General features: G+C 40.3%; 1 protein-coding gene across 3 annotated transcripts in view; it reads left to right on the top strand.

Annotated features, from left to right (window-relative positions):
• LOC144026822 (heparan sulfate 2-O-sulfotransferase 1-like) overlaps window positions 1–25,161 on the top strand; it is a 149,973-nt gene extending 124,812 nt beyond the window's left edge. For 2 of the 3 annotated variants that reach the window (XM_077533844.1, XM_077533845.1), the window contains exons 4-11: window positions 750–947; window positions 11,004–11,105; window positions 22,104–22,348; window positions 22,452–22,537; window positions 22,607–22,745; window positions 22,829–22,926; window positions 23,903–24,060; window positions 24,135–25,161. In XM_077533844.1, the coding sequence (XP_077389970.1) occupies window positions 22,112–22,348; window positions 22,452–22,537; window positions 22,607–22,745; window positions 22,829–22,926; window positions 23,903–24,060; window positions 24,135–24,361 (945 nt within the window). In that variant the 5' untranslated portion in view covers window positions 750–947; window positions 11,004–11,105; window positions 22,104–22,111 and the 3' untranslated portion in view covers window positions 24,362–25,161. Of the gene's footprint in view, window positions 1–749; window positions 948–11,003; window positions 11,106–20,905; window positions 21,654–22,103; window positions 22,349–22,451; window positions 22,538–22,606; window positions 22,746–22,828; window positions 22,927–23,902; window positions 24,061–24,134 lie in introns of those variants that run through there. The other variant, XM_077533843.1, reaches the window with a different exon arrangement.
• Window positions 25,162–26,368: the final 1,207 nt, after the last annotated feature.

Raw genomic sequence — 26,368 nt, 5'->3', positions numbered from 1 at the left:
TTCAAGTGAGACAATGCATTAAAAAAATAGAAAAAAAAAACGTGTTCTCTATTAGGTCAGAGTAGGCAAAACAGCATGACTGATCTCAACAAATTTTGCGCAGACACAAATAAGATTTGAACTATTTATTCACATCGAGAGGCGTAGAACAAACTTGAGAGTTGCACAGAGGGACAGAAAGCAATAATCCGGCAAACACAAACACTTCTCAGAACGCTACTACAGACAGTGAATCGATCTGATCAGGTTGTCACTAAGTAAAGGACATCACACAGGTCCTGACATCACATAACATCACATGGCGTCTTTCCAGTTGAAACCAGATGATGGTTACATCAGTACGAAACAGACACTTGACCTCAAGGTCATGAACCCAAACTTAACCCTGGGGTGACCCCAGACATGACAGCATATTTGCTAGCTAACAAGTTAGAATGCACCTGATTTTTTTTTTATGAAATGTGATTATTATTTATCAAGTCAAGTTTAGACAAACACGACATGACCGATTTCAAAGTAATTTTACAGACTCAATCAGCCTAAAAAATTCAGCAATCATTTCAACGAAATGTTCAAGATTACTTCTAAAGACCGATCACGTAACACGCGGATAAGTAATTTATCTGAAATGTTGACGAATAGTTATCGAGTGAGATTACGTTAAAAGCGACATACATAGACACAGTTTCTTTCTTAAAATGGCGGCAGAAGCATCCTTTTTATTGTTTTTTTTTTCTTTTCTTTTCCAGAAGAGTCGTAGCCATTGATCGGCTTTGGCGGCCAGGAAGGATCCACTGTGAAGTTTCAGATAATCATCGCAGCACGATAAACAAGTTGCGTTCAAAGCGGCAACACATGAAAGAAGAAGAAGAATACAAAGTCCCAGCGGTGGGGGAAAAAATCAAGGAAAGGAGAAGGGCATCTGAGCTTCCATATCATATAGAAAAGTAAGAAAAGCACTGACGTGACATATCTGCAAATACAAGTGAAAAATGAATGAATGTCTTTTATGCTGAAAGTGTGTGATGCGATGAAGACTTTTGATGCCGGAAGCGCCTTTTCTTTTCTTCCTCCGCATCAAAAGGTGAGATCCTTTTTCTGATTACCACTGCAGAACGGAATTCTTCGACAAGTGTGCCAACGTTAATGAAAGTATACATTTAAAAAAAAAATCATCATTTAAATGGAATGTATGGAGGGATTATATATTTAATTAATAATTGTAAAAAAATATATTGACTATGGAAATAGATTTCAAAACAAATTCTCAGTATCATTGAATCAGAAAATATTTATTTTAATTTTCACATATTGTATTGATTTGGCAAGTAATTTTCCTTTTTTTTTTTTAAATATAAAATTCCTATTATCTATTAAAACAAACCCTCAAGAATCTGTATTCTTATTTCTATCAATTAAAATGTTTAAATTATTTTAATAAAAAAATATTTCATGGGAAATCTGTTTGATATGCAAATCAACATTTTCCCCAAATTAAAATAAATAAATAAAAACTTGTATTTGTGAGGTAAACATCTTGTTAATTCAGCAGTTAAAATGCTTTATTAAAAAAAATTAAAATTAAACTAATAATAAAAAGCGAAACAAATTATTAACCAAAAAAAAACCCTACTTTTTGTGCAAAGTCACATATATTTAAATATTTATTAATAAAAAACTAAATTTAAAAAATAAAAAATTTCTTTGATGCGACAAAATAAACTTTTTTTTTGCCGTATCTAAAAAAAAAAAAATTCCTTGCTAAATAAAACACACAATTTAAAGCTTAACTTTGTTGAATCCTAACTAATTCAACATACATAATTTGTCTGATTCTGCAAGTAACTTTTTTTTTTTTTTAATGAAATAAAACACGAAGCGAGATCTTTGACTTATTTCATGTGATGACATCAAACAATGACTTTCTGATTATGGCTGCATCGCCGAAGAAATGGAAGTGAGGACAATGGCGAAAGTTGGCCCGGCTGCACTTTTTTATATCTTCGCGCCGTCCGGCCTCATCTGTTCCATTGAGCCTCTGGCTGCTTTAATGTGGCTCATTTCGACTAAAGGATGGCGCAACAATGTGATGGACGGCCGTCAAGTGGATGCCAAGTTGGACGTGTACGCCGGGTTTTTTTTTTTTTTTTTTTTTTTTGCGCGACAAAAGGTGCAATTAGGGTGGTGACGTCAAGCGCTCGTTATGCGGGAGCTAACGAGCACGCTAACAATGGTGTGTTCATTACGGCTTCGTCCTGTCCGCCCTCCCGTACAACTGGTGGAAACTTTACCCAAGAATCGCCACAATTAAATATCACAACAAATGTCATCACATTTCAGTTAGAATTTTTTATTTTTTTATGTATAATTAAAAAGTACAAAAAAAAAGAAAAAAGTACAATTTCAGTATTGACTCAGTACGGCAATGTGGAATTTGACTTGCTAACTAGCTAGGCTAATCTACAAAATTTTGTCAAAATTTACGTAGTTTTTCAAGAATTTGAATCTGAACATGTAATGTACCAAAAAACAAAAAATAAATTCAGTTTTGTAGAATTTATGTAATCTGACTTGAAAAGTAACTACAGTAGTCTACAATTTTTTTTTATAGAACTCAGCTATGTGGTCTAACTTAAGTATTTCATCTACAAAGTTTCGTAGAAATCCATTTTAGTTTTAGTTTTAGTTTTCATGTACAGTGACATAAAAAGTAACTAAAATTTCGTAGAACTAAATTACTACGTACTAAACTATTTTGAGCCAATCTGATAACTAACGTTAAAATGGTAATTTGATGCACAACAAAACAGGAGGGCCAAAATGTATCTCAACTGAATTCAAGGGACCACCACGGACGAGGCTGACAAGACCACCAAACAACGAGACGTAAAAGAAGCGACACGGGGAAACACAACAAAACTAAATCCAGTCAAAACCAAACGAACCAAAAAACACAGATCATTTGATACTGGATCAATCAATGTCAGGAGTACCGTTCAAACGAACAATAGCCCCTAGCTAGCTAACCTATGATTTGTTTTTTTCATTTGTTTGGGTATATACAAGATGTCTGGTCAAGATGAGCTGCAAAATAAGAGATAAAAAGTATCCCATCGGCAATACTGTTCTTACTTGATATGGAATCGATCGATGCTATTCAAGCTAACAATAACTTCAAGATAACTAAATCTACGCTTTTCTGACTCTAGATTTGAACACAGGTCAGGAATGTTTTCGAGTATCGATATCGGGATTAGTAATACAGGAAGTCCTCGAGTTACGTCACACGCGACCTGCGTCGTTTTGACTTTACAGTGCCCGCGCCGCCTTCTTTTTTTTTTTGTTAATTTCCCACAGTGATCACGCCATTTTACAGTTATTTAAAGTTGTGTTGTTGTTACCTTCTAGCAACGGGCGTCCATCTCGCTCCGCCTTGCCGTCCGTCAGCAATGAACGCCCGTGCGGAAAGACGAAATATTGGTTCCGGCTCTTCCGGGTCGCGCAAATATGTTTAAAATGACTTGGACAAAGTATTTTGATGTAAATGTCGACTTTAATGGGGAAATCAGACCATCAAAATTAGGGTTGAATCGCCAGCGTTGGTGCCGTAACTCAAGGACTCCCCTCTACTGTAGTTGGTAGTGAATGAATCAGCTACAATTGAATCACATCTAGCTAGCTAGCTAGCCTATGTTTGCTAACCAACAATATGGATTGTTGTGACTTTCATCTTCCTGAAATTCCGTATTGATCTTTTTTTTTTTTTTTTTTTGGACAAAAAAGCGCCCGTCCCTGTTTCGTATCTCGGTGACCATCGACCGGCGGCACAATACCCCGCCGGACCCCCCGGAGCGAGACGGCACGTCGCGAGAGAAAGCGGCCTCAAACGCTTTTCCCGACCTGAGCCGCGACAAGCAAATCCTTCTAATCCAGTACAGTACACTTAAGGAGTGACCAGTGCTAAAGCCTGAGCATTAATAAGCTGTCACCAGGCTTACTCATTCTGCCTTTTTCTACAGACACTCAACTGGCAGGGATGAGTGCTCACCCCCCTGATCTTTACACCCCTCTTAAAAGCGGGTGAGGGGTGGGGGGCGGGGGGTCTGGGATGGAGGATTACGGTTAGTGCGGTAATTGTGGCGAGGTGTTGGGGAAGTCAGGATGCGGCGTTTCTGCTGGATTAAGACAAGAAGACGGGGCTAATCTTGGATTGGGAGAGGAGACACAAGGGGTCGGAGTTGTTGCCGAGCCCCCGGGGCCGTTTGGAAAGCTTAAAGAAGAAGAAAAGATGCCAGGTTTTATCCGCACTTGTCTTGTGCTGAGGAAGGAAGAAGAAGAAGAAAAAAAAAAAAAAACTCGGCTGAAAATGGCGCCGTCTTTGAGCACATTATACGCGTCCGGGTGTCGTCACGCTAAGTCTGCAGAAAAAGAAAAAAAAAAAAAAGTGACGACGTTAAGTGTAAGACGGATCACTTTCATTTAAAAACGTCAACGCTAACACCCTGCAGCACAAAGTAGTAATAATGCATTGTCAGTAGTTTATGTGGACACAAATAATACTCTTTTCATTTTTTTTTATGCAAACTGAAGCATAATAGTTCATAATCAGCAAAATTACGCGAATAAAAATGGTCATTTTTGCATAGCATGATTCAATAGCTAAATAAATAGTCAATAACTTCTCATAATTTTGGTGTAACCTGTCTTGATAACTATCGGTAATCAATCTACAAATTCTCATAGAAATTAGTCATATCTTTTACAAAATTTGTCTTTTTATAACTAAAATCGTGAAAACGACTGTGAAATCAGCTGCATGTTCTTCCCATAATAGAACTTGATAGCTAGCTAAATGCTAAAAAAAAAAAAAAAAAAGCTATCCATTTTTGCGTAATTCGACTCAATAACTAACAATTATACATTTTGTCAGTTTCTGTAGTTTTTATGTCATCTGAAATCAGGCATGTAATTTTTCACCCCCTTTTTGTTACGTAATCTGATTTAACTGACTAGCCAGCTAATATACAAGGAGTCAATTTTTTTGTTCCGTTTCCAACTAAATAGTCATTAGGAGACATTTTGTGATTGTTTTGTTTTACATTAAGTAAAAGCGATGAGAAAATGACCACCCCAATTACCGACAAAATAATTATTTGGAGACATTTTGTGATTTTTTATTTTTTTTGTCTTCTATTGAACAAAGTAATTTGCATAAAACCTTTCAACTAAATGTTCATTAGGACTGACAATCACAATCATGATGGTGAATAAAAATGTAGTTTTGTCATTCATTTAATAAAAAGACTAAATAGACTTAACATTACCGGTAGTATGTTGTTATTGTTTTATCCTCCATTCAGCAAAACCGTAATCTATGAACATATTGCGCAAGAATCCGACTGCCATATCGAATCAGTCATTCTGAGACACGGGATTGGGATTCTTGTGAAAAAAGGTCATCTATCACCATATTTAATGGGAAATTGTCCGAAAAAGTTTTATTATTTCTTACTAAATAGTCCCTGGGAGACATTTTGCAATGTTTTGTCCTCCATTGAGGGAAAAAAACAGTCAACAAAACTTATTTATGAGCGTAACGTAGCAGTCAAATTTCTTGCTAGATAGAAATTCTGATATATTTTGGTTCTGTTGAATCATCTACTTCATGAGTGCCACATATTGCTTCCATATATCTGTTCCAGTTGCTGCTAAATAGTCAAAAACAAGTATCACGCTATTATGCTTTAATACTCCTAATAATTGCTAACCCGCACGAGGTGCAAGCAAGGCCGCTCTCTCCCCCTCCCGAATATCTAACGCGCATTATAAAGCAGTCAAATTTGGTTGCGTTTGCTCCTAAATTCCCATCAGAAGCTCGACAATGGCAGCGTTTTGCCTTTGTGTCTGGCTCGTGCCTCCGTGGTGTCCCCGGGGGGAGGTGACCCCGTGTCTGCCGCTTGTATCGGCAGCCCCTGCATTGTACTGGAGGGGAGGGATTTAGCCTCTCAAAAAGCATCTTCACAACAAGCTCCAGCAAAAAGAATCTGCGCAGACATTAATCTCGCTCGGCCTTTTCTGCCGTACACGCACACACATACGTATGTATTTTTGTGCGCGCGCGAGAAGGCGAATCAAGCGCCAGGGCATTGTTCCCAAATCATTGTAATATCTATTTAGAGTGGATGCCTGACGCTGGGTTATTCACAGAGCGTAAACCAAGCGAGCCTTAAGATTCAGAAGGAGAAGAAGAAGAAAAAAAAAAGCTGAAAGGGGCTTATCCCTATATTCTTAAACTCCCCTCTTTTATGCCGGTCTTAGGCTTTAAGGATAGGATTGTGCCGAGCAATTGTTGAAGGAGTGAGTGTGTAGACGTGGGTGGGGGGTGTTATTTTTTTAAATCCTTTTCCCTTTTTTAGTGTAAATATGAAGTGTGTTCTTAACTCCTAGCGCAGTAATGTGCTTTTAAGGATACATTATGTGAGAGATTTGCAATAAGAAAAGGCTATTTTTTTTTTTTCTTTTGCCGAGTCTGAAAACTAAATTTGCCACGGTGGGAAAGAAAAGGGAAGAAGAAAGGCGGGACTAGAACTTTTTCCGCCGGAATGGAGCGGAAACATTTTCATCCCTATTCTGTTTATTTTCCCGTCTTTTTTTTTTTTTTTTTTTTTTTTGCGGCGTTTTAAATCGGCGCCGCTTGCCTTTTCTTCGGCGAGCGTGTAGCGAGAAAGCGATTGAAAAGCGCCTTTTTTCAAAGCACAATGCAGAAAGAGACACAGACAAGTTTTTAGCGGTTCCGCCGGAGAAAGTGGCTCAGTTGACACCATTGTGACACCGGCTAAGACCTTTTACGCCGTCGTCGTATGCATCCGCCGTTGTGACGTGCTTTAATGCGCTTTCACTTTCCGTCCGCTCTCCACATTTAAACATTTTGAACAACAATGATAAACTTAAAACTTTTTTTTTTTTTTTTTAGATAATGAACCACGACAACCAATTTTTAAAATAAATAACCTTCTAAATCTTAATTTAAATCTATCTATCTATCTATCTATCTATCTATCTATCTATCTATCTAGTTAGCTAGCTTATCAAGCTAGCTAGATAAGCTAGTTAACTAGCTAGCTAGATAAGCTTGGTAGCTAGTGCTAATCTAATCTAGCTAGCTAGCTAGCTAGCTAGCTAGCTAGATAATCTTGCTAGCTAGCGCTAATCTAGCTAGCTAGCTAGCTAGTGCTAATCTAGTTAGCTAGCTAGCTAGCGCTAATCTAGCTAGTGCTATTCTAGCTAGCTAGCGCTTTTAGCTAGCTAATTTAGCTAGCTAGCTTTTTTTTAATTTTATTGTATAATTTTAAACAAGTTATACAAAGAACTTGAGAACACTTCACACACACGTTATTAATACAAGAAAAAAAAACAAAAAAACAAATACGCCAGGGGGTTCAATAAAAACATTCAAAGAAAGAGCATAAAGCGCTAGCTAGCTATCTTATCTAGCTCCTTTATCTAGCTAGTTATATCATCTAGCTAGCTAGCAAATCCGTCTATCTCATCTACCTCTCTCTGGATATATTTCTTTTAGTCAGTCCAATTCCATTTGTGACATCTTTTATAATCTGTTGTGTGGGGTTTTCCCCTGTCTTGTTGCCTTGAATGACTAAACTTCTAGTAGAAGATGAGAACAAGTTGATGTGATGAATGAGCAGAAAGACTTGAGCAGTCATCCGTTTTGCCTGTTGTTCATCCTCGTCATTTCTATTGGCTGTGACACTCGCTGTCAGGGAGGGGGCGCTCTCCTCTGATTAGGATTCATGTTGCCCTTCCAAAACAATCAGGCTCTTCAGCGTTCACACTAGAAAGGGAGAGAAGCGAATGCGTGCTACTTTTCCCCATTGGAATTGCATGTTTGACTTCATTAGATTAGACTGGATGTTTAAAAGGTACAGCAGATGCTGTGACTGTTTTTTTTTTTTTTTGTATTTTATTATTTTTTTTTTTTAATGAAACTTCAGAGGTGGTCAAATTTCAGATTGTTCCACTCCAGTCCTCTAGGTGGTGATACTCATAAGCACATTTTTAGTCTTTTAAAGTCTTAAAAAGTAGTATCAACATTTTATTATATTTTTCTGCAGTTTAATTTGATGTAGCTTGACACCCATGATTCTTTATGCGTTTAAAAAAAATTGTCATTCCACTATTAGATGTTGTATTTTACCCTCTCATTCAAAAAAAAGCAATAAAATATTTCACAAATTAGAATATATATACAAGTGGGAGCAGTCTGTTTATTTAGCCGCGGGACATTGGACGTAGTCGCCGCCGCGCACGCTAACTTGTGCATATTCTAATTTGTCCTTGTCATGTTTATCATTAATCTTTTGACCGCGCGTTGAGATTGTCCGCGCGTCCCGAGGGACCAGTCCAAAAAAAAAAAAAAAGAGAGGGAAAAAAAAGAAACACATTCCAATATGATAATGGCATTATGGCGGCGTCAGTGGAAACGTGTCTCATATAAATGTATAAATGATGCGTTACGAGTGCAGCGCTGGCACGTGTCACTCCTGATGACTTCCCCGGCGTTCCCTCGGCTCCTTAGCCACACTTATTGGAAATCATCAACACGCTTCATATTTATTCATAGACGCACAACATCAAATGTGGGGGAATGAATGACTCACTTTATTAGGTACACACTCTACATGAGATTCAAAACGGTGTTTTGAAATTAAATGTACATCAATTGAAATGTACAATGTTTTACAGTAAGATGTCCTCCTAGTACATATAAACAATTGTATGTTTGTAGTTAGCAGGTAGCTTAATTTGTATTGTGTTAGATGAAGCCTCTACATTGCATTACATGCATATATTCTATTCAGACACTTGTACTCCGTAATCTAAGTCATGGTAAACAATTGTATGTTTGTAGTCGCCAGACAAGCTGTCCTCAAGGGCTCCCAGTTTATTTGGATTAGTCTTCCATGTGACAGTATACTATTGTATGTTTGGTCTGCTCTGTGAAGCCTGTTTTTGTTATTCCTCTGAATCTCTGTTCCAAATACTGTTAAACAATTGTATATTTAGTGATTCAATGGAGTAAGTGTTACAGCAGCTGCAATTTTAGTCAGAATACTTTGTGCGCTGCATTCTGTCAGCTGCTCTATGCAGCCTCTCACACATCATGCATTTTTTTTTTCACCTAATCTTCATTCCAAGAAACAATTGTATGTTTGTGATCATGAGGATCCTTACATTGAGTATAATTGGCGCACTTCAAGACCTTCTGTATAGCATTCCACGTCTGCTCTATGCAACCTGTCCTCACACATCATGCAGCTTTTTCTCATCACGGTTTGAAGAAACAATTGTATGTTTATGATCATGAGGATTCTTCAACACCTTGTGTAAAGCGTTCCGTGTGCCTACTGTATGCAACCTTTAATCAAGACGGACATTTTTCTTTGTACTTCCTGTTCCAAGTCATATGAAACAATTGTATGTTTATAATCACAAGCAGGCTCGTGTTTTGGACAAGTTGCAGCTGCTATGTTAGTCAGAAGATCTTGCATTTTGCAATCCATGCATACATACTGTATATTCTATACAACGTCTTTGTGAGGGTTATTTATTTATTTATTTATACAAATTGTAAACAATTGTATGTTTGTTGTGAAATGGCCACCCAATGATTATGTCTGATCTGTGCAACCTCTTCGTTAAAGCTAATTATGTTCTTCCTGCGAATAGTAAACAATTTTTTTGTTTTTCAGAATGCCAGATGATGTTTGCATCTGATCAAAGCAACCTCGCCCAATTCGGCAATTAGATTTTTCTCTCCTCATTCTTGTGAGGACTAAATGATAAATATAAAAAAAATTAAAACTCTTGGTGTTTTGCGAGGTTTACTAGTCACAGAGAAAAATATTGCAGTGTTATGCATCAAAGAAAAATTGGCTGGCAGAGATGAATTGGAGCAGGAAAAGCGCTGGGGAGAAACTCGCAGGTGACGTGAAAAGAAGAAAAAAAGAAAAAGAAAAAAATGGGGGAACAGAGGCTAAAGAGTTTGGGCTTTGTGCGAAATGGGACAAAGTGTAAAATATATTCCAAAGAAAGTGCGGACTTCTCCAACTTCAGAAAGCCATTTAGCTCATCCATCCGCCTGACGCGAGGGGGAAATAATATACTTGACCCTTTTGTCTGCGCCACTCTGAGAAGTTTGTTAGAATGTAATAATTCAGCGAGCCCTCATGTATATTAAGTAGAACGCAGCCGCCGCTTTTTATGATGAATTGCCAGGGTAACGCCGGGACACCTCTTTTGCATTTCAATGCGACACGCGCTGAGAAAGAGAGAGAGTGTCAGATTCTTATTTCATTACCAGGCGACACATTAGCTGATGGATTTTAATTTTGTCTTCTTTTTTTTTTCTCCCCCTCTTGCGATCCACAGAGACGCTTTGAAACAGCCGAGGTTTGAATATGAGAGGAAATGTAATAAATAATTACACATCAGTGTCAAGAACCCTTATTGCAATTTTGAAGCAATCACAAGATGGAGGGAGAGGGTGGGGGGGACGACGACTTTTTGCATATATTGGCCGTCCAAAACGCGAGCACAGGTGCTGAGTGGACACTCTGTGCCGCTTTAATTCGGATGATGATAACGATCCACGTGTGCTGGAATCTAGGCCATGCCGAAGAGGGCGTCGCCCACTCCGAGTCCAAATGTCACATTTTTAGGGCCTGCCTAGATCTGATTCTTTTTTTATCATTTACATGCACAATCCTGATATCGACATGGGGGGGAAAAAAATGTCCCCCAGCACCGGTTTCAACCGCAAAGTTTCAAGGACCCATGTCCAAAATTCAACAGGAAGTTAGCCATTTTGTTTTTTAGCAGCCATTTTGTGTTTAAACCTGTAGTTAAAAGTTAGAATAGATTAGCCCCTGATACCACTTTCACTAATCAACATGAAATTGGCTTGACGTGTCTGTCTCTCATTTCAGGATGCACGAAAAAGCCTCAAGGAGCCAGTCAAGAAATGGAACAGTAATTCAGCCATTTTGGTTTGAAGCAGCCATCTTGGGATGAAGTCCAGGGTTCAAAAGGTAGAAAAGATTTGCCCCGATATCGGTTTCATTTAATCAACATGAAACTGGGTGGACATTAGGGATGTAACGATATCTAAACATCACAATACGATATCACGATATGAAGGTCACGATACGATAATTCTCATGATATTGTGGGGAGGTTGGCGATACATCAAAAGGTCACAATGCTGTTAAAAAGAATGGGCTCATACAAAAAAAAAAAACATTATTGTGCTTTTGTACATTACAGCTATGCTTATAAACAACCTACAATCTATAATAACACTTAACATTGAGGCAATTACTTGCTAACGCACGCACACATTGAGTTCCTCAAATATTGATTAGGTGCCCCTTCATTTGACCATTAGCGTGGATTTGAAACATAGAAGGGCCAAAACATGCCTTGTGAAAATGAAACTGCACTAGCCACCGGAGGTTGCTAGAACTGCACAACCTGACTTTTTTTCTTTTTTTTTTTTTAACAGATGTGCTGCTTTTAATATTGCGGCCGTTTTAATATCGCGATATCACGATATTGCCGTTATCGTTACATCCCTAGTGGACATGACTCAGTTCAGAATGAAAAAAAAAAAAAAAAAAAGTCTCAAGTTAGAAAAGATTAACTCCTACACCAGTTCCATCCATATAAATGAAATTGAGTGGACATGTTCAACATAACTGGATAGTACACAAAAAAGTCTCAAGAACCCATTCCCAAAATTTAACATTTTGGTTTTACGCACAGTTCCAGGGCTTGTACTTTGACATGGTAAGGAATTCAACCTGAGTCACTTTGAAAAAGGTATCATAGACAGATCACTGACATAAAACTGAAAATGATTTTAGCCTTGGGTGAGATTTGATTCTTAAAATTAGCAATGATTATACTATGTATGTATTGTACTCCACATTGACAACCGAGAGACTGTAGTGACTTTAAAAGCAGTGGTGGGACCGTGCGGCACGTTCCCAGCATGCATTGTGTCCACATTGACCGTAGGCTAGCGTAAAAGTAATTGGAACGGGCCGGCCAGCCAAAGCTTCAATTAACACGGCGCTGTCGTCTCCCTCCCGCCGTAATGGAGGGATAATGGTTTGATGTTTGGGAGGGCGCCCGGTCACTGACGTTCACGCTCACAATCCCCACTCGGACGTAATCTACATTTTAAGTCGCATTCCGGATTTTTTTCCCCCATCTCCGATGAAGGCGGCGGGCGGGTGTCTTTGCATCGCTCGTGGTCACGGCGAACGGAAGTTGTAATTGACTACTGACGACCACGCCACAGCCGCTCTTAATTATGGCTCGGGGGGGACAGCGGCTAGCCGGCGCGGGTTCAGCTCGCTTAGCACTGCAAGCTAACGCACTCATTTTACTCGGAGAATATTGAAATGTGGTTTTGTTCGCCGCTTTTCTGCCTCACGCACCAATAATTTGAATAAAGGAAGAGGATGAATAAATGAAACGCTGCAAGGCTATGCTAGCTAGCTAAGAGGGGTAACTCACAATACAAGTATGCCAACAATAACAATTAGCAGTGAAGCTAACATTATGATATTAGGTCACGTTACAAACCATTATTATGGTACTACAATATCGTGATTATGCTGAAACTATACTATTTATGACGTAGCCATTATGCTAACATTACAATAAAACAATTCTGCAATGACGATAATGTTACAATAATGATAATACTAACAGCAATTACATGCTAATGCTAACATTAGCGTTAGCTAATGCTAACACAAGCCATCATTCGATAACAATTTTACGATACAATGGTTGAGTGATTAGGCAAATATTACAATATATCAATTACTTCATAGCATTATTACAATACATTGATTACTGGATAATGAAAACATCACGATAAAGCTATTGATAATGCCAGGATACAACCAATAACTAACGCTAATATCATAATGTAGTACGGATGTCAAGTAGGTGAAACAATACATTCACAATACATCCGAATATTAGTGTAACAGAATAAAGAGAAAAGGAAATTATACATCTACTACGAAAAATGATTTCTGTATGTTCTATATTTAAAATTTTTTTAAAGCACGTAGCTCCGCAATTGGACGTGTGACGACGACAGCATCGCTATCCAACTCGGCTGTATCGATAACCCTTTCAACGGGAAGTTATTTGTTCTTTTCTTTTCTCCATTAACGCAGCATATGAATACGCGTTTTGTTTCCCTTCACGTCCCCGCCTGCCCCGAGCACGATAAGACGTCAGCCGGCGACGCCGTAGCGCACTAGCGCAAGCGTAATTCCTCCGCTTCCTGTTTCGCGGCTGCCGGCCCGCGATACCGCCTGCGCTCGGGCGCGGGTGGATACGGACGAGGGCGGGCAGACAATTGCACAAAATGGCCCCTAATGTGCTTAAAGAATCTTGTGTCTTTAATCAAAAGCTCGCACACATGCCGGCACAAAAGCGAGGACGCTGGCTCATGGCGCTTGTTTGTTGCCTCATGGACACGGCGGGGATTTGGGCCTTCAACGCTGGACGGGAAGCTTGTGTTCTACAGATTAGACGCCTTTGTTTGGTTTGTCATGACTCCTTACAAAGAGCGCAAGATGAACTGCCTTCTCGTACGCGCCAAGATTCGAACCCAGAACCTCTCCACTGTGAGGCAGACGCGCTAACCGCGACGTTACCATGCCGCCCGCCGTTGTTTCCTATGGGACGCACAATTGTTAGCGTTTACATTTTTGCGTTGTGGCGGCATTTCCAGCTGAAGTGACAGCAAGTTTTTAATAGCACTTCCTGGAACGATAACGGTCAGGTTTCAGACCGCGCCCCAAAAGTTCCTGGTCTTCTCAAGGGTACTGCTCGCCTCCCAGCAGGGTTTTTGTTTGGCCAAAAGCAGCATTTTCATGTAAAGTTCCAGGAACCCTCTTCATCCATTTGTTTGTATTTTATTTTACTTTGTATTTCAGTAACTGTCCAATTTTGGCACTTGTAACTTTTTAACTAAAATATTAAGAGCTGCAGACCCCTCCCCCAAAGGTTCCTGGATCTCTTAAAAGTACTACTCTACTCACAGCAGGGTAGTCTTTTGGCCAAACTCATCAATTCCTCAAAAAAGGTCCCATGTTACAGGATTTTATTTTCAATTCCAGGGACTTTTATATCTTGATATGTGTAGCTTCTAGAACTGAAAGATTCAGAGCTGCAGGGGTGTCCAAATCTGGTCCTCGAGGGCCACTATCCTGCCTGTTTGATTAGTTTCCCTTCTTCAACACACCTGATTCAAATGATAGCTCCATCAGCAAGCTCTGCAGAAGCGTGATAGTGATCCCGATCATTCGACCAACTCCTGCTAGAACCCAAAAGTTCCCTTATCTCTGGAAAGTCCCTTCTCCAGCATTTCAAGATGAAGTTTCATGAACATCTTTGCAGTTTATGGAACTAAACGTTTACAAAACTGCAGACCCAAACGGAAATGATACCGAAACTCTGGTGGGTTTTCTCTTGGCCATTTCCAGCTGAAGTTCCAGGAACTGTTAGTTCTTACTGTCATGGCCGTGTTTTGCCTGAGAGTTATTTGGGGCCAGGGTTATGTTTGGGTCATGGCCGTGAGGTCATGTGTCTGTTTTGAACTGATGTAATATCATCTGGTTTCAACTGGAATAACGCTATGTGATGTCAGGAATCTTTAATCTCTTTATCTGGTCAACAGCCAATCAGATAATGCCATGTCAGTCCTGTTACCCACATGTCTAGCCACAACCAATCAGATCGATTTGCTGTCTATATAAACCTTCTGAGAGGTGTGTGTTTTTGTCGGATTATTCCTCTGTCCAGCTGGCCACCTGCTCGATGCCTTCTATTTCTGGTCAAGTCAAGTTAGTTCCACGCCTTTTGGTGTTATGCAAATAACATCTAGGTTGGGATCCAAACCTCAGAACCTAACACTTACCACTCATACTTCAAGGAACTACAAGATTGGACTTCATTCCAAAAGTTCCTGAACCTCTGGAAAGTACAACCTCCCGACTATAGTAGGGTTCACATTTGACCCTGATGACATCGCAACTAAAGCACAACATGGTCCTCCAAAAGTCTCTGGTTCTGGGCTAACGTGTGAAGTGAAGTGTGAAGAAAAACGAAATTACCCAAGAACTAAAAGTCGGCGCGTGTTGAAATAAGTGAGCCATTTGATAGTCCGGCGCTCGACAAGCCCCCTAGGTGGCGCTGAGGATTAATGAACAGTCATCTCCTTGACTTTCTGGGTGGAGCAGTGAAGTTCACGGTCCTTTTTTATAAGTGATTATCCTCAACCCAATGGCGCGCCGCCATCAAATGTCCCATCCCAGCATCTTTAAAAAAAAAAAAAAAAAAAGCCGCTCGTCTGTAATGTGAACATAAAAAAAACGAGCGCTCGCCTCATGACCCTTAGCGTAACATTCCAGTAGGGAGAGTGTCCCTTTGTTAGCCGCCCCCACCCCGCACCAGCCCCTCCTCGTCTTCTTCTTCTTCCTCCCGCCTGGCAATTATCGAACACTCCACTCGTGCTGCCCTCCGAGCCAGAGTTGGAGAATGGCTACATTTATAATCATTTTTTTTTCTCTCTGTGTGTGCCCATAGATTAATTTTCCAAGAAGGTCTGCTGTCATAGGCGGGGTGCTGGTGCTGGTTTGGGGTGTGTTGGGGAGGGTGAGGTTGGGAGATTGGGGCTTTTTTTTCCTTGACAGATCATTTTCCACGCGGGGGTATCAGGGGGTCTGGCCGATAATTGGCATGCAGATTGCGGCTGATGGCGTCCCGCCACGGAAGAAAAGAGGCCGGGCTAGTTAGAATAATGAGTCGGCCTGCCTGATGGATGGGCTGAGGAGGAGGAGGAGGTCACACAAAACTCCGTACACCCTCCCCAACACCCCCCCCCCCCCCCTCTTTCCTCCCAATTTTTGTATTTCTATTCTCCACAAAAGCCCTGATGTTTCATTATTTCTGCCGTGTAGGGCAAAAGAGAGCGCCACGTCGTCCCTCCCTCCCGACGCACCTTTTCACTTTTTTCCCAGCATGCATTGCACCGACAAAAGAAAAAAATAAAATAAAGTCACAACTCATTAGGCGTCGGGCGGCCTTAAGAGACGGCGGAGTTGTAATTACAACCCAGGAGTTAATTGCGGGCCTCTCGGCGGATTTGTGTGTCACGCTGTGCCCGGCGGAGGAATGTTTGGCCTTGGCGGAGGTCTGCGTGCTTCGCGCTGCTATTCTGGTTACTTAGTCACTTCGTCATTCTGTTAAGTCAGTCAGTTAATTTGCTAACTGGCTTGTTAAAAAAAAAAATAAACAACAACTGATTAACCTACATAGTTACAGTCCACTATGTGAACCAGTTAGTTAGTTAGCTATATTGCATGCAAAGACCTATACACAATTTTCCACAACTTCACTTACATAGGGGCAAGGTGGTTGGTTGGTTAGTTAATCAATAATCATTAAGATAGTTAACTGGGTTGTTCAAGAAAAACCGAGGTCCACTTGCATTGAGCCATGTGGTTGGTTGGTTGGTTGGTTGGTTGGTTGGTTGGTTGGTTGGTTGGTTGGTTGGTTGGTTGGTTGGTTGGTTAGTTGGTTGGTTAGTTGGTTTGTTGGTTGGTTAGTTTAACTATATTGCATGCAAATACCCATAGACACAATTTTCACAACTTTGTACAGTGTTCACTTACATTGAGGCCATGTGGTTGGTTGGTTGGTTGGTTGGTTGGTTGGTTGGCCAACAGTCAATCAGATACTTGTTCAAGAAAACAAAAATGAAGTCTACTTGCTTTGAGCCAAGTAGTTCGTTAGTTAGTTGGTTAGTTGGTTAGTGAGTTAGTTTGTTGGTTAGTTAGTTTAGTGTATTTCATGCAAAGACCCTAAACAATTTTACACAACTGTGTAGTGTTCACTTACATTGGGGCCGTGTGGTTGGTTGGTTGGTTGGTTGGTTGGTTGGTTGGTTGGTTGATTGGTTGGTTGGTCAGTTAATGGTCAATCAGATAGTTAACTGGGTTGTTCAATAAAACAAAACTGAAGTCCACTTGCATTGATGGTTGGTTGGTTGGTTGGTTGGTTGGTTATCAAACTGGATTATTGATCATCTACATAACCGGTGTCCATGAAATAATAATAATAATAATAATAATACTATTTTGAGCTATTTCAGACATTAGTATTAAAAAAAAAAAAAGTATGTTACATGTAAAAGTAACTATTTTGTTTACCCTTTAGTGGCTAGCAGAATAGTTAGCAACAAAGTTGCTATTACCGCTTCTCAGTGCACCTCCCATCCGCACACGCGACACAAGGGAACAAATTGATGGTTTTGCGGGCATTCTTACGTATGGCTATACAGTACACACGGCCGATCAAAGGCCTAATTGAAGAATAATGATTGTCGCTTAATCACAGCGAGCTGCAGCGGAGGAGGAGGCTAATTGAAGTGAAAACAGCGCCTGAGAAAGAGGATATTGTAAAAAGCTCCCATTGTCTAGCAGATTAAACAGGAGAGAGCTATTAGCCCAGTTAATTGGCTCGCTCATTTAGATGTGAAAGCGTAACGGATGCCCGCCTGTCGTCCGGCGACGGGCGCACTCTGTCACGCCGTCCTGACGCGCCCTGATTGGTTAATTACTCGGGGGATTTTTGGGGGGGGAGTAAGTTTGATGCCATCCTTCAAACGTAACACGATGGATGGATTTGTCTTTGCAGCTTTGGCTTTCTTGCTAATGTTGGTCTTCACAATGATGGTATGCATCCAGATATCGATACACTCCTTGGTATTGATACCAGACGATATCAACTGGAGTTTTTTTTCATTATTATTTATACTTCGTTACTTGTCATCAAGGCTTCAGCTACTTACTCTTCCAATAAGTAAAATAAATATTTATATGCTAAATTATTATATGTGTGTTGATACTGAATCATTTTAATTTCTTTATATTAGCATTATTTGTTTTCTGTTTTAGATGGGGTTTTTTTCCGTTTGTTTTTTTTCGTGTAATTATATGATTATTTCCATCAAACGTTGCAAAGGCTTTGTGAGCACATTTTTACTCCTTACAGTGCCAGGCCTCATCTGCCCTCTAGTGCCCACCTTAGGGCACTGCACCTTGCACCTCACAGCATAAAAACTCATTCAGTATTTTTTTTTTCTTTTTTTCTGTAAAGACGGAAAAAAAATAAATAGGGCATTTTTCTACCATTTCCCGACACTGCCTTTCATCATTTCCAGGACACCTCTCCCTCTTTTCTGTCTCTAGTGTTTTCTTATTGTGGCCTGGTGCTAATGGAAGCTCTTGACTGCGCTCCCCAAAATCCCAAGTTGGCGTCTTTGTAAAAACTTTTGCCCTCAGCACCGACAAAGACGGCAGAAAATGATAGGAGATTATACGGCAGCAGGTCCCGCTTGTCTGCGTGGCGGGATGGACTCTCATTTGGGGCTTTTTAGCCTTTTGTCGGCGAAGGCGCGAGCAGCATAGGAGCAACAATTTGGGTGGGTGGAAGAAGGGCCATTTTGTTCCAGACACAAACATTACGCTATAAAGACATTCGCATACAGGAAGGCTTTCAGATCCTTTGAAAAAAGTGAACATTTTTAGCCCCACAAATATGCCATGGTTGTCTGGCGGGTTAGTTTGTCAGGGTGTCAGTCAGTCATTTGATGGATTGCGTGGAAACTTGGGAACTTGTGTCCAAGAAACTTTCTAGAGGGTTACCGTCAACTTAATCAGTCAGTTAGATAATTAATTGCTGGGGAAACTTTGAAACCAATGTCTGAGAAATTATATAGAAAAGTTACAGCCCATTTAAATGGGGGTAAAGGGGATTGTCAGTCAATCAGTCAGTTAGTTAATCAACTGGATTGTAATTAAAAAAAAGATTTCCATGGAGCAAAGTTTAGTGTTGGTTAGTCAGTCGGTCTCAGTTAAATTAATTCTAGACTTGTTCATGCAATATGCAGAAATCGCAGATATAAAATAATACTAAGTAATACAGTACATCGCTGTGTTGATAATGAAATTATCTATCTATCTAGCTAGCTAAGCTTGCTAGCTAACGCTAATCTATCTATCTAGCTAGCTTATCTATCTATCTATCTATCTATCTATCTATCTATCTATCTATCTATCTATCTATCTATCTATCCAATCTCAAAACAAAATGCAGCTACAGCTAACTAGCTAATTAGCAGCTAGCTAACTAGCAACAAGTGACGAAGCAGCGAAAATCAGCTTTCCAGTCATAGGAAAGGCTAGAACATCCATTTAGTTAACGAGCTAGCCACTACCTAGCTAGGTGACCAAGTCAGATGATAACTAGCTTGGCGGCTTATTAGCTTACAGCGCCTGCCAGAGCCCAGATTCAAACCCTAAACATCAGAACCGCGAGGCAAACATGCTAAGCACTAGGTCACTGGGCTGCCCTCAACCGTTGTTTGTAGTGGGAAATTAATTTCAATTGAGCATGCAGCGGGACAAAAACAAACGCTAACAATGGAATTCGTGTTTGAGGCTATCACACCAGAGATGATCAAAACAAAACATCAGGGACCAAACAAGCAATGTGTTGTTTATCCTATTAGCCTTATCGTGAGTAAACGCAGTGGTCATCGCGGTTTATCCACGCTCGTGTGCTACGTTATCTGCCGGCCTGCAGCACAAGTGCCATGAATGAGATAATTGGCGGCCGCCTTGTTTCCGCACCATTGATTCAGGCGAGTGGACACTTTTCTTTCATTTTTTCTTTTTCTTTCTTTTTTTTTTTTTTTTTTTTTGGTTAATAAAAGCTTTGTTGCAGTGTGACGAGTGTTGCTTCCTCCTAACCCTCCGGGAGGTGTCTTTATTTCCCAGGGAACAGACTTTAAAGGCTTTAAAAGGGTGCGCGTGAAATCACATTTCTTGATGGGCACAATTAATGGAAGTAATAGCCTAAGCATGCAGCGAGAATGGATTGTCTTATTCTTCTAAAGTTTCTTTTTATTTTAAGCCTCACAACGTGAAGTAAGGAAATACCTGCGGGATTAAAATTTAATATCACATTGTTCTCATATTCAGTCTCTACTGTAGTTAATAACGTACTAAAAATAACCCAGCGATGACAATGTATTGAACCTGTATGACGTAACTGACAATATAGTGGAATTCACATTGAAATTGAATTGTATGCTATAGATGTATGACGTAACAAAAACAGAAAGTATTGTAGAAATGTAATGAAACTGGTATGACGGTATGACAGGAGTATAAACAATGTAGCTGTCAACATGTGACTGAATGATGGCACTGACAATATAGTAGAACTCACTTATGTAATGCAACTGACAACTAAATGTAACTGTTGTAACTATGTAAGAAAGAAAGAAAGAAAGAAAGAAAGAAAGAAAACCTATATCAATTTAATCATGTAACTGTGGTGTAACTGGCAACATGATATATATATATATATATATATATATATATATATATATATATATATATATATATATATATATATATATATATATATATATAATGTAACTGTAATGCAAATGACAGTATAAAGTCAACTGAACCCAATACTGTATTTTTTTTTCCACTGTTAATGCAGCTCTGGCGCTATCTAGTGGCAGAGATGGCAAGATTAGGCCTAGGCTGTACTTAAGTACATGTACTTTAAAAAAAAATAAAAAAAAATAACAAGCGTATTTCGACATAGTGATGTGTATAAAATAATGTCATCTGTTTTTAAATGGATTGTTTAAAAAAAATGATTCCAATAAAAATATGAAAGTACAGTAACACAAAACTAGTTACTTCCCAAGACTGCACCACACTCGTATTTCATAATATCTTAGATTTTCAATTTGAGAAATTGAATGAAAGAATGCAAGTGATGTACAAAGATCATTCCGAATTTGTTTTGGTTCCAGTGTGTGACGCACTACGGTTCAAATACAGAATTTCTACCTCTAGTTGAACACGAAGAAGAATGATGCGGAAATGACGCCTCACTCGCTACTTTCAGCAACAAGCTAGCGGCACACCAAAACAATTGTTTTCGTTCGAGTTTGACTGCATTTTCTTCGCGTTCCTATCCTCGCCGCTATTAATGGACGGACGTCTGTGGACTTTTGGTTTACGGCCGGGTCCAAAAGTTGTCGTTTGTGAACAGAAATGTGAACCGAGTTGTCAAGTTGACGCTAACACGAGTAGCATGTAGCATAGACGCTAACAAGTTAAACACCAATCGAACGTGGGTCAAGTACTGGCGCCAAACAACAGATTTTAATCTGTGATTGTGGGGGCGGAATCCTTTTAGTTTGATGTTACGTGGTCAACGTCTGCCATAAGCGCCTGTGCGTGGGTCGGTAAGTCTTTAACTGCATAAGCGGACCGGACTGGGGGCTCATTCCCTTCCTCGCCCCGGTGGTGATGCTCGTCGTGGATGCTTGATGGGGCTCTTCAGGGTCATGATGCCGCCCAAGTTGCAGCTTTTGGCCGTGCTGACGTTCACCGTCACCATGCTTTTCATCGAGAACCAGATCCAAAGACTGGAAGAGTCCAGAGCCAAACTGGGTAAGGTATTTGTCAAGTTGGAATTTAAGGGCTGGACGATAATGACCTTTAAAAAGTCTTAAATGAGCTATTGTACAAAGTGGATACCTCATTTATCTTCTAAAACGACACTTAATCAATAAAATAAAGGTTTAGATATTAGATTTAGTATGTATTTTGCTTTAATAAATGCCTTTTAATAAGGATGGTTCATGCTTGTTTTGTGCCGTCTATGGAAAAATATGATTGAAAATGGCTTATTAGACTGTGCCAATGGGCCGAATCAAGTGTCCAGTGATGTAATGTCTTTTAGGAAGTAGGCGCCCGCACGTCAGGATTACATCGTGGATAAGTAATTATTTAATGTCCTTATAGTGGCCTACATGTCACCTAATGACTTTGGCGTGTTTTATCGACTTAAGGACAGCAATGAAGTGTGATCGACGCTCATATGTTTGTGTGCGTTACCAGAGCGCGCCATGGCCAGACACGAGCTTTCCGAGGTGGAGCAGCAGCGTCGCAGCGAAGACGGCGCTCGAGGCCTCTCGTCTGAGGACAACGATGGCGACGGCGCGGTAATCATCTACAACCGGGTGCCCAAGACGGCCAGCACGTCCTTCACCAACATCGCATACGACCTGTGCGCCAAGAACCGCTTCCACGTGCTGCACATCAACACCACCAAGAACAACCCCGTCATGTCTCTGCAGGACCAGGTCTGACCAGATTGGTTTTTCTGGCATCTCCTTAAACTGCTGCCATCGTAAACAATAACAAAATGCCGCAAGTAAAACGTGGACTCTTGTGTTTTGAATGCAGATGCGTTTTGTTCACAACGTCACATCCTGGCGAGGGATGAAGCCCGCCTTCTACCACGGCCACGTGTCCTATCTGGACTTTTCAAAGTGAGAGCCGCCACCTACTCACGTACTTTTGCTGACAATTGGCATGCTAGTAAAGCTCTCTGAGTTTAGGTACGGCGTCAAGGGGAAGCCCCTGTACATCAACGTGGTGCGAGACCCCATCGAGCGCCTGGTGTCTTACTACTACTTCCTGCGCTTCGGAGACGACTACCGGCCCGGCCTGCGGCGAAGGAAGCAAGGCGACAAGAAGGTGCTGTTCGGCGCCTACAAAACGGTGTGAAACCCTCATGATCGTCCTATTTTTTTTTTTTCTTCTTCCTCTGCATCTTGCAGACATTCGACGAGTGCGTGGCATCCGGTGGCTCTGACTGCGCTCCCGAGAAACTCTGGCTGCAAATTCCATTCTTCTGTGGACACCATTCGGAGTGCTGGTGAGCACAAAATGTTTGAAAAATAAGAAAAATGGTACTCTACAATCTTGTACTGTATAAAAACATACAGTAAAAATGTAATTAAATAAATAAAACGTAAAGAAGTAAATAGCTTTTGGACACTTTGCTTCAATTCACTGGACATTGCACACCTTGGCCTGTTGGGGGCAGTATAATACAAATGGAAGCACAGAGTTTTATAAATAAGGTAATACTGTAGGCTCCAATACTATTAGTTTTTTTGGGGGGGTTTTTTGGGGGGGGCTTTCAATGAAAAATGGATATGCGAGTGTTACTGTCTGTCTACAATTGTAGCTCCAGTCAGCAAAAATGTTGATGATTGCAAATGTCTTTTGATGAAACACAAATATAATCTGTCGACTATCTACTAGTTGTTATTTGTTCATCAGTTATTATTGATTAAGGTTTCACACTTTTTTTTTCTTTTCTTTTTTTCTTTCTTTTTTTCTTTTTTATTTTTTTATTTTTATTTTTTTAAACCCTGCTGTGCCATGATCTATAAAGTGCCCTTGGGTATCCTGGAATAAATGTGCTATATAAATTGGATTATTGTTATTATCTCTAGTTAAAACACAACAACAGCAGTGCCAGCTTTGTTAAACCTTCTATGGTGTATTGCATTGCAAGTTAGCATTAAGCTAAAAGAAACTGGCATAAAGGCAAAGCTGTGGTAGTTTTCTATACACAACGTGCAACGTGTAATTCTTTGTTTGGTTGGAAAGTAAACAACAACTGGGAGTGGCAGTAAACAGTTTGAAGCTTTTTTGAAGAATTGTTAACTTGCCACCTAACTCCTGCTTGTGAGTTCACTGCCAGCGCTAATATCAAGTTTTTGATCACAAATCGAAGCAAAATATCTGAACGACAGCTCGTGTGTGGGAGAGGAAAAAAAAACGTTGCCACTTGCATGCCGTTATCTGATTAATATGTTGTGCATATGTTGTAAAATGTGCAGGAATGTGGGCAGCCACTGGGCGCTTGAGCAAGCCAAGTACAACCTGGTCAACGAGTACCTGTTGGTGGGCGTGACCGAGGAGCTGGAGGACTTCATTATGATCCTGGAGGCTACGCTGCCGCGCTTCTTCAAGGGCGCCACAGACCTCTACAAGACGGGTACCGCCAAATTGCAAACCTCAGACGCGGCATCTTTAAAGCACGTCAAACGACTTCGCTGTTGTCGTCCCAAGGCAAGAAGTCCCACCTGCGCAAGACCACCGAGAAGAAGCCCCTGACCCGGGAGACCATCGGTAAACTCCAGCAGTCCAAGATCTGGGCCATCGAGAACGAGTTCTACGAGTTTGCGCTGGAGCAGTTCCAGTTTGTGCGGGCGCACGCCGTCCGGGAGAAGGACGGCGACCTCCTCGTGCTGCCGCAGAGCTTCTTCTACGAGAAGATATACCCCAAAGCCGCCTGAGGAGGGCAGCGGAGGACCGAGAAACGCACATGCTGGATTCCAGGACTGTTTACAGGTAATAGTGTTTTGTTTTTGTTTTTGTAACCAAGTGGACTGTGAAACGCAACGAACGCCACTTTAGAGTCGAGTAGCACCTTTCAAGTGGCTGCCGAGGAACTGGCAAGCTCATCATCGAACTGATGAGGATTTGTTTTCTACGCTACATTTCTCAAACTTGTTTACAGAAACGCACAGCAGAGACTTCAAAGACAGCAGCGGACAAACTGCTTTTAACGGACCAAATGTCAGTATAGTAAGCTCACGTAGAACCACGCAGACGTCACAATAGGCGATCGCACAAATATGTAATGTGGGCAGAAGTATTGGGACACATTTCTTTAATGACAGAAGCGCCGTGTGTCAGGCTGCAGTTTCCATCTTCAGCACAGATATTTTACAGTCGCGGCATCTGTAAAGCTGAACTTTTGCTATTATTTGGTAGGTAGCTTGACCCAGATGTGCCACCTGTAAAACCGAGACCACGGTAGGTGTTTTTACTGAGTGCTTTAGGTGGTCTTGTGTGTCCCAATACTTTTGTCTGTGTCATGACGTCATCAGCGACGTCCATCTTGGATTGATTTTGGAGTGTGATGAAGCGAGTGGTAAGTACAGGGTCGTACTGATTGTGCCTTTTTAAAGAGGATTATTAACATTAGCACATTTTTCTCATGTTGACCCTCAAAAAATATCACTATTTTTTTTTTTTTTTGATTTTATCACGTCCGCTGCCATTTCAGACATAAACGCCTACCTTCCAATGGTGTCTTTGAAGTTTTTATTACACTGTTGTGTACCAAAAAATGTTAGGGCCACACAATTTACACTATTTATGTATGTATTTATTTATTTTTTCTGGGGGGGCGTTAATAGTAGTATATTTCAGAGAAAAATATTTCCAAAATATGTAGTGATGTATGAAATATGTAGTATTTAGGAGCGTAGGGAGTTTGAATAATCCACGGCCCAAAAAAGAATTTGTATTTTCTACTAGAAAAATGCTTGAAATTTTAGGAAAAAAAAAAGTGTAATATTTTCCTGAATTAAAAAAAAAAAATAGTCACAACTTGTGCAAGAAAATTTATATTTCCAAGAAAAAAAGCTAAATATATTTTAGAAAAATGTAACCTGACTTGATTCTGACTTGACTTGAACATTTCAAGTTTTTAACAAAACTTAACGTAAGATTGTGATTTTTTATTATTTTTTTTTCTGTAATATACCGCTTGTCTAGTTAGGTTGCAAGATAATATAGCATAAATGTTTTTTTTTTTCTACTTCTTCTTCTTCTTCAGTATAGCCCTAATACCCATTATCTCATTTTGTCCCTCCTCTCGGTTCAACAACATCCTCACTAATAACGTCTGCATGTCAGTCATCAGGGTGCACTTAACCAGCTCGAACCCTCAAATGCCTCTCACAGGAAGGATGATCCACAAAATTCTGCCAGCCAAGGTGTCCGCTCGCCGAGTTTCACGCTCCAGCGGTCCGTGGCCGTTTGCCGCTTTGAGGCCGCGGACACAAAAAAAGAAAGAAAAAAAAAAAGAAAAGTCTGGCGGGAAGAAGCGAGGGGGAAAAAAAAATGGAACTCAATTAAGCTTTTTGCTGCAGGCGTATTGGAACATTGTTTCATTAAGCAGATGAATACAGTCTGATAATTACTCTGTCTCAATTAGAGGGAAAAACTCTATTGATTGTGGCTGATGAGCTTGAAGGTTAATTAGGAACACAACATTTGCAACCAATTCAATCATGGTTCCAAGGCCTGTTCAGTCAACAACAACAAGCTGCTTCTTGCTTTCATTAAAACAAGCCCTACATAGTTTCTTTCATGCACAACCGTGGACAGCGATTCAAAACTTCGCATGAATAGAAATGTTTTTGATGTGCATCAGTCACTCCAGTTGACAGCTGTTCAATAATATTTTTTTTTACCTCAAAGTTCCCAAGTCGTGATCATCCTGTTCACGG

Source organism: Festucalex cinctus, chromosome 10 (assembly GCF_051991245.1).
Source record: "Festucalex cinctus isolate MCC-2025b chromosome 10, RoL_Fcin_1.0, whole genome shotgun sequence".
Taxonomy (NCBI): domain Eukaryota; kingdom Metazoa; phylum Chordata; class Actinopteri; order Syngnathiformes; family Syngnathidae; genus Festucalex; species Festucalex cinctus.
This window is presented reverse-complemented; position numbering and strand designations above follow the sequence as displayed.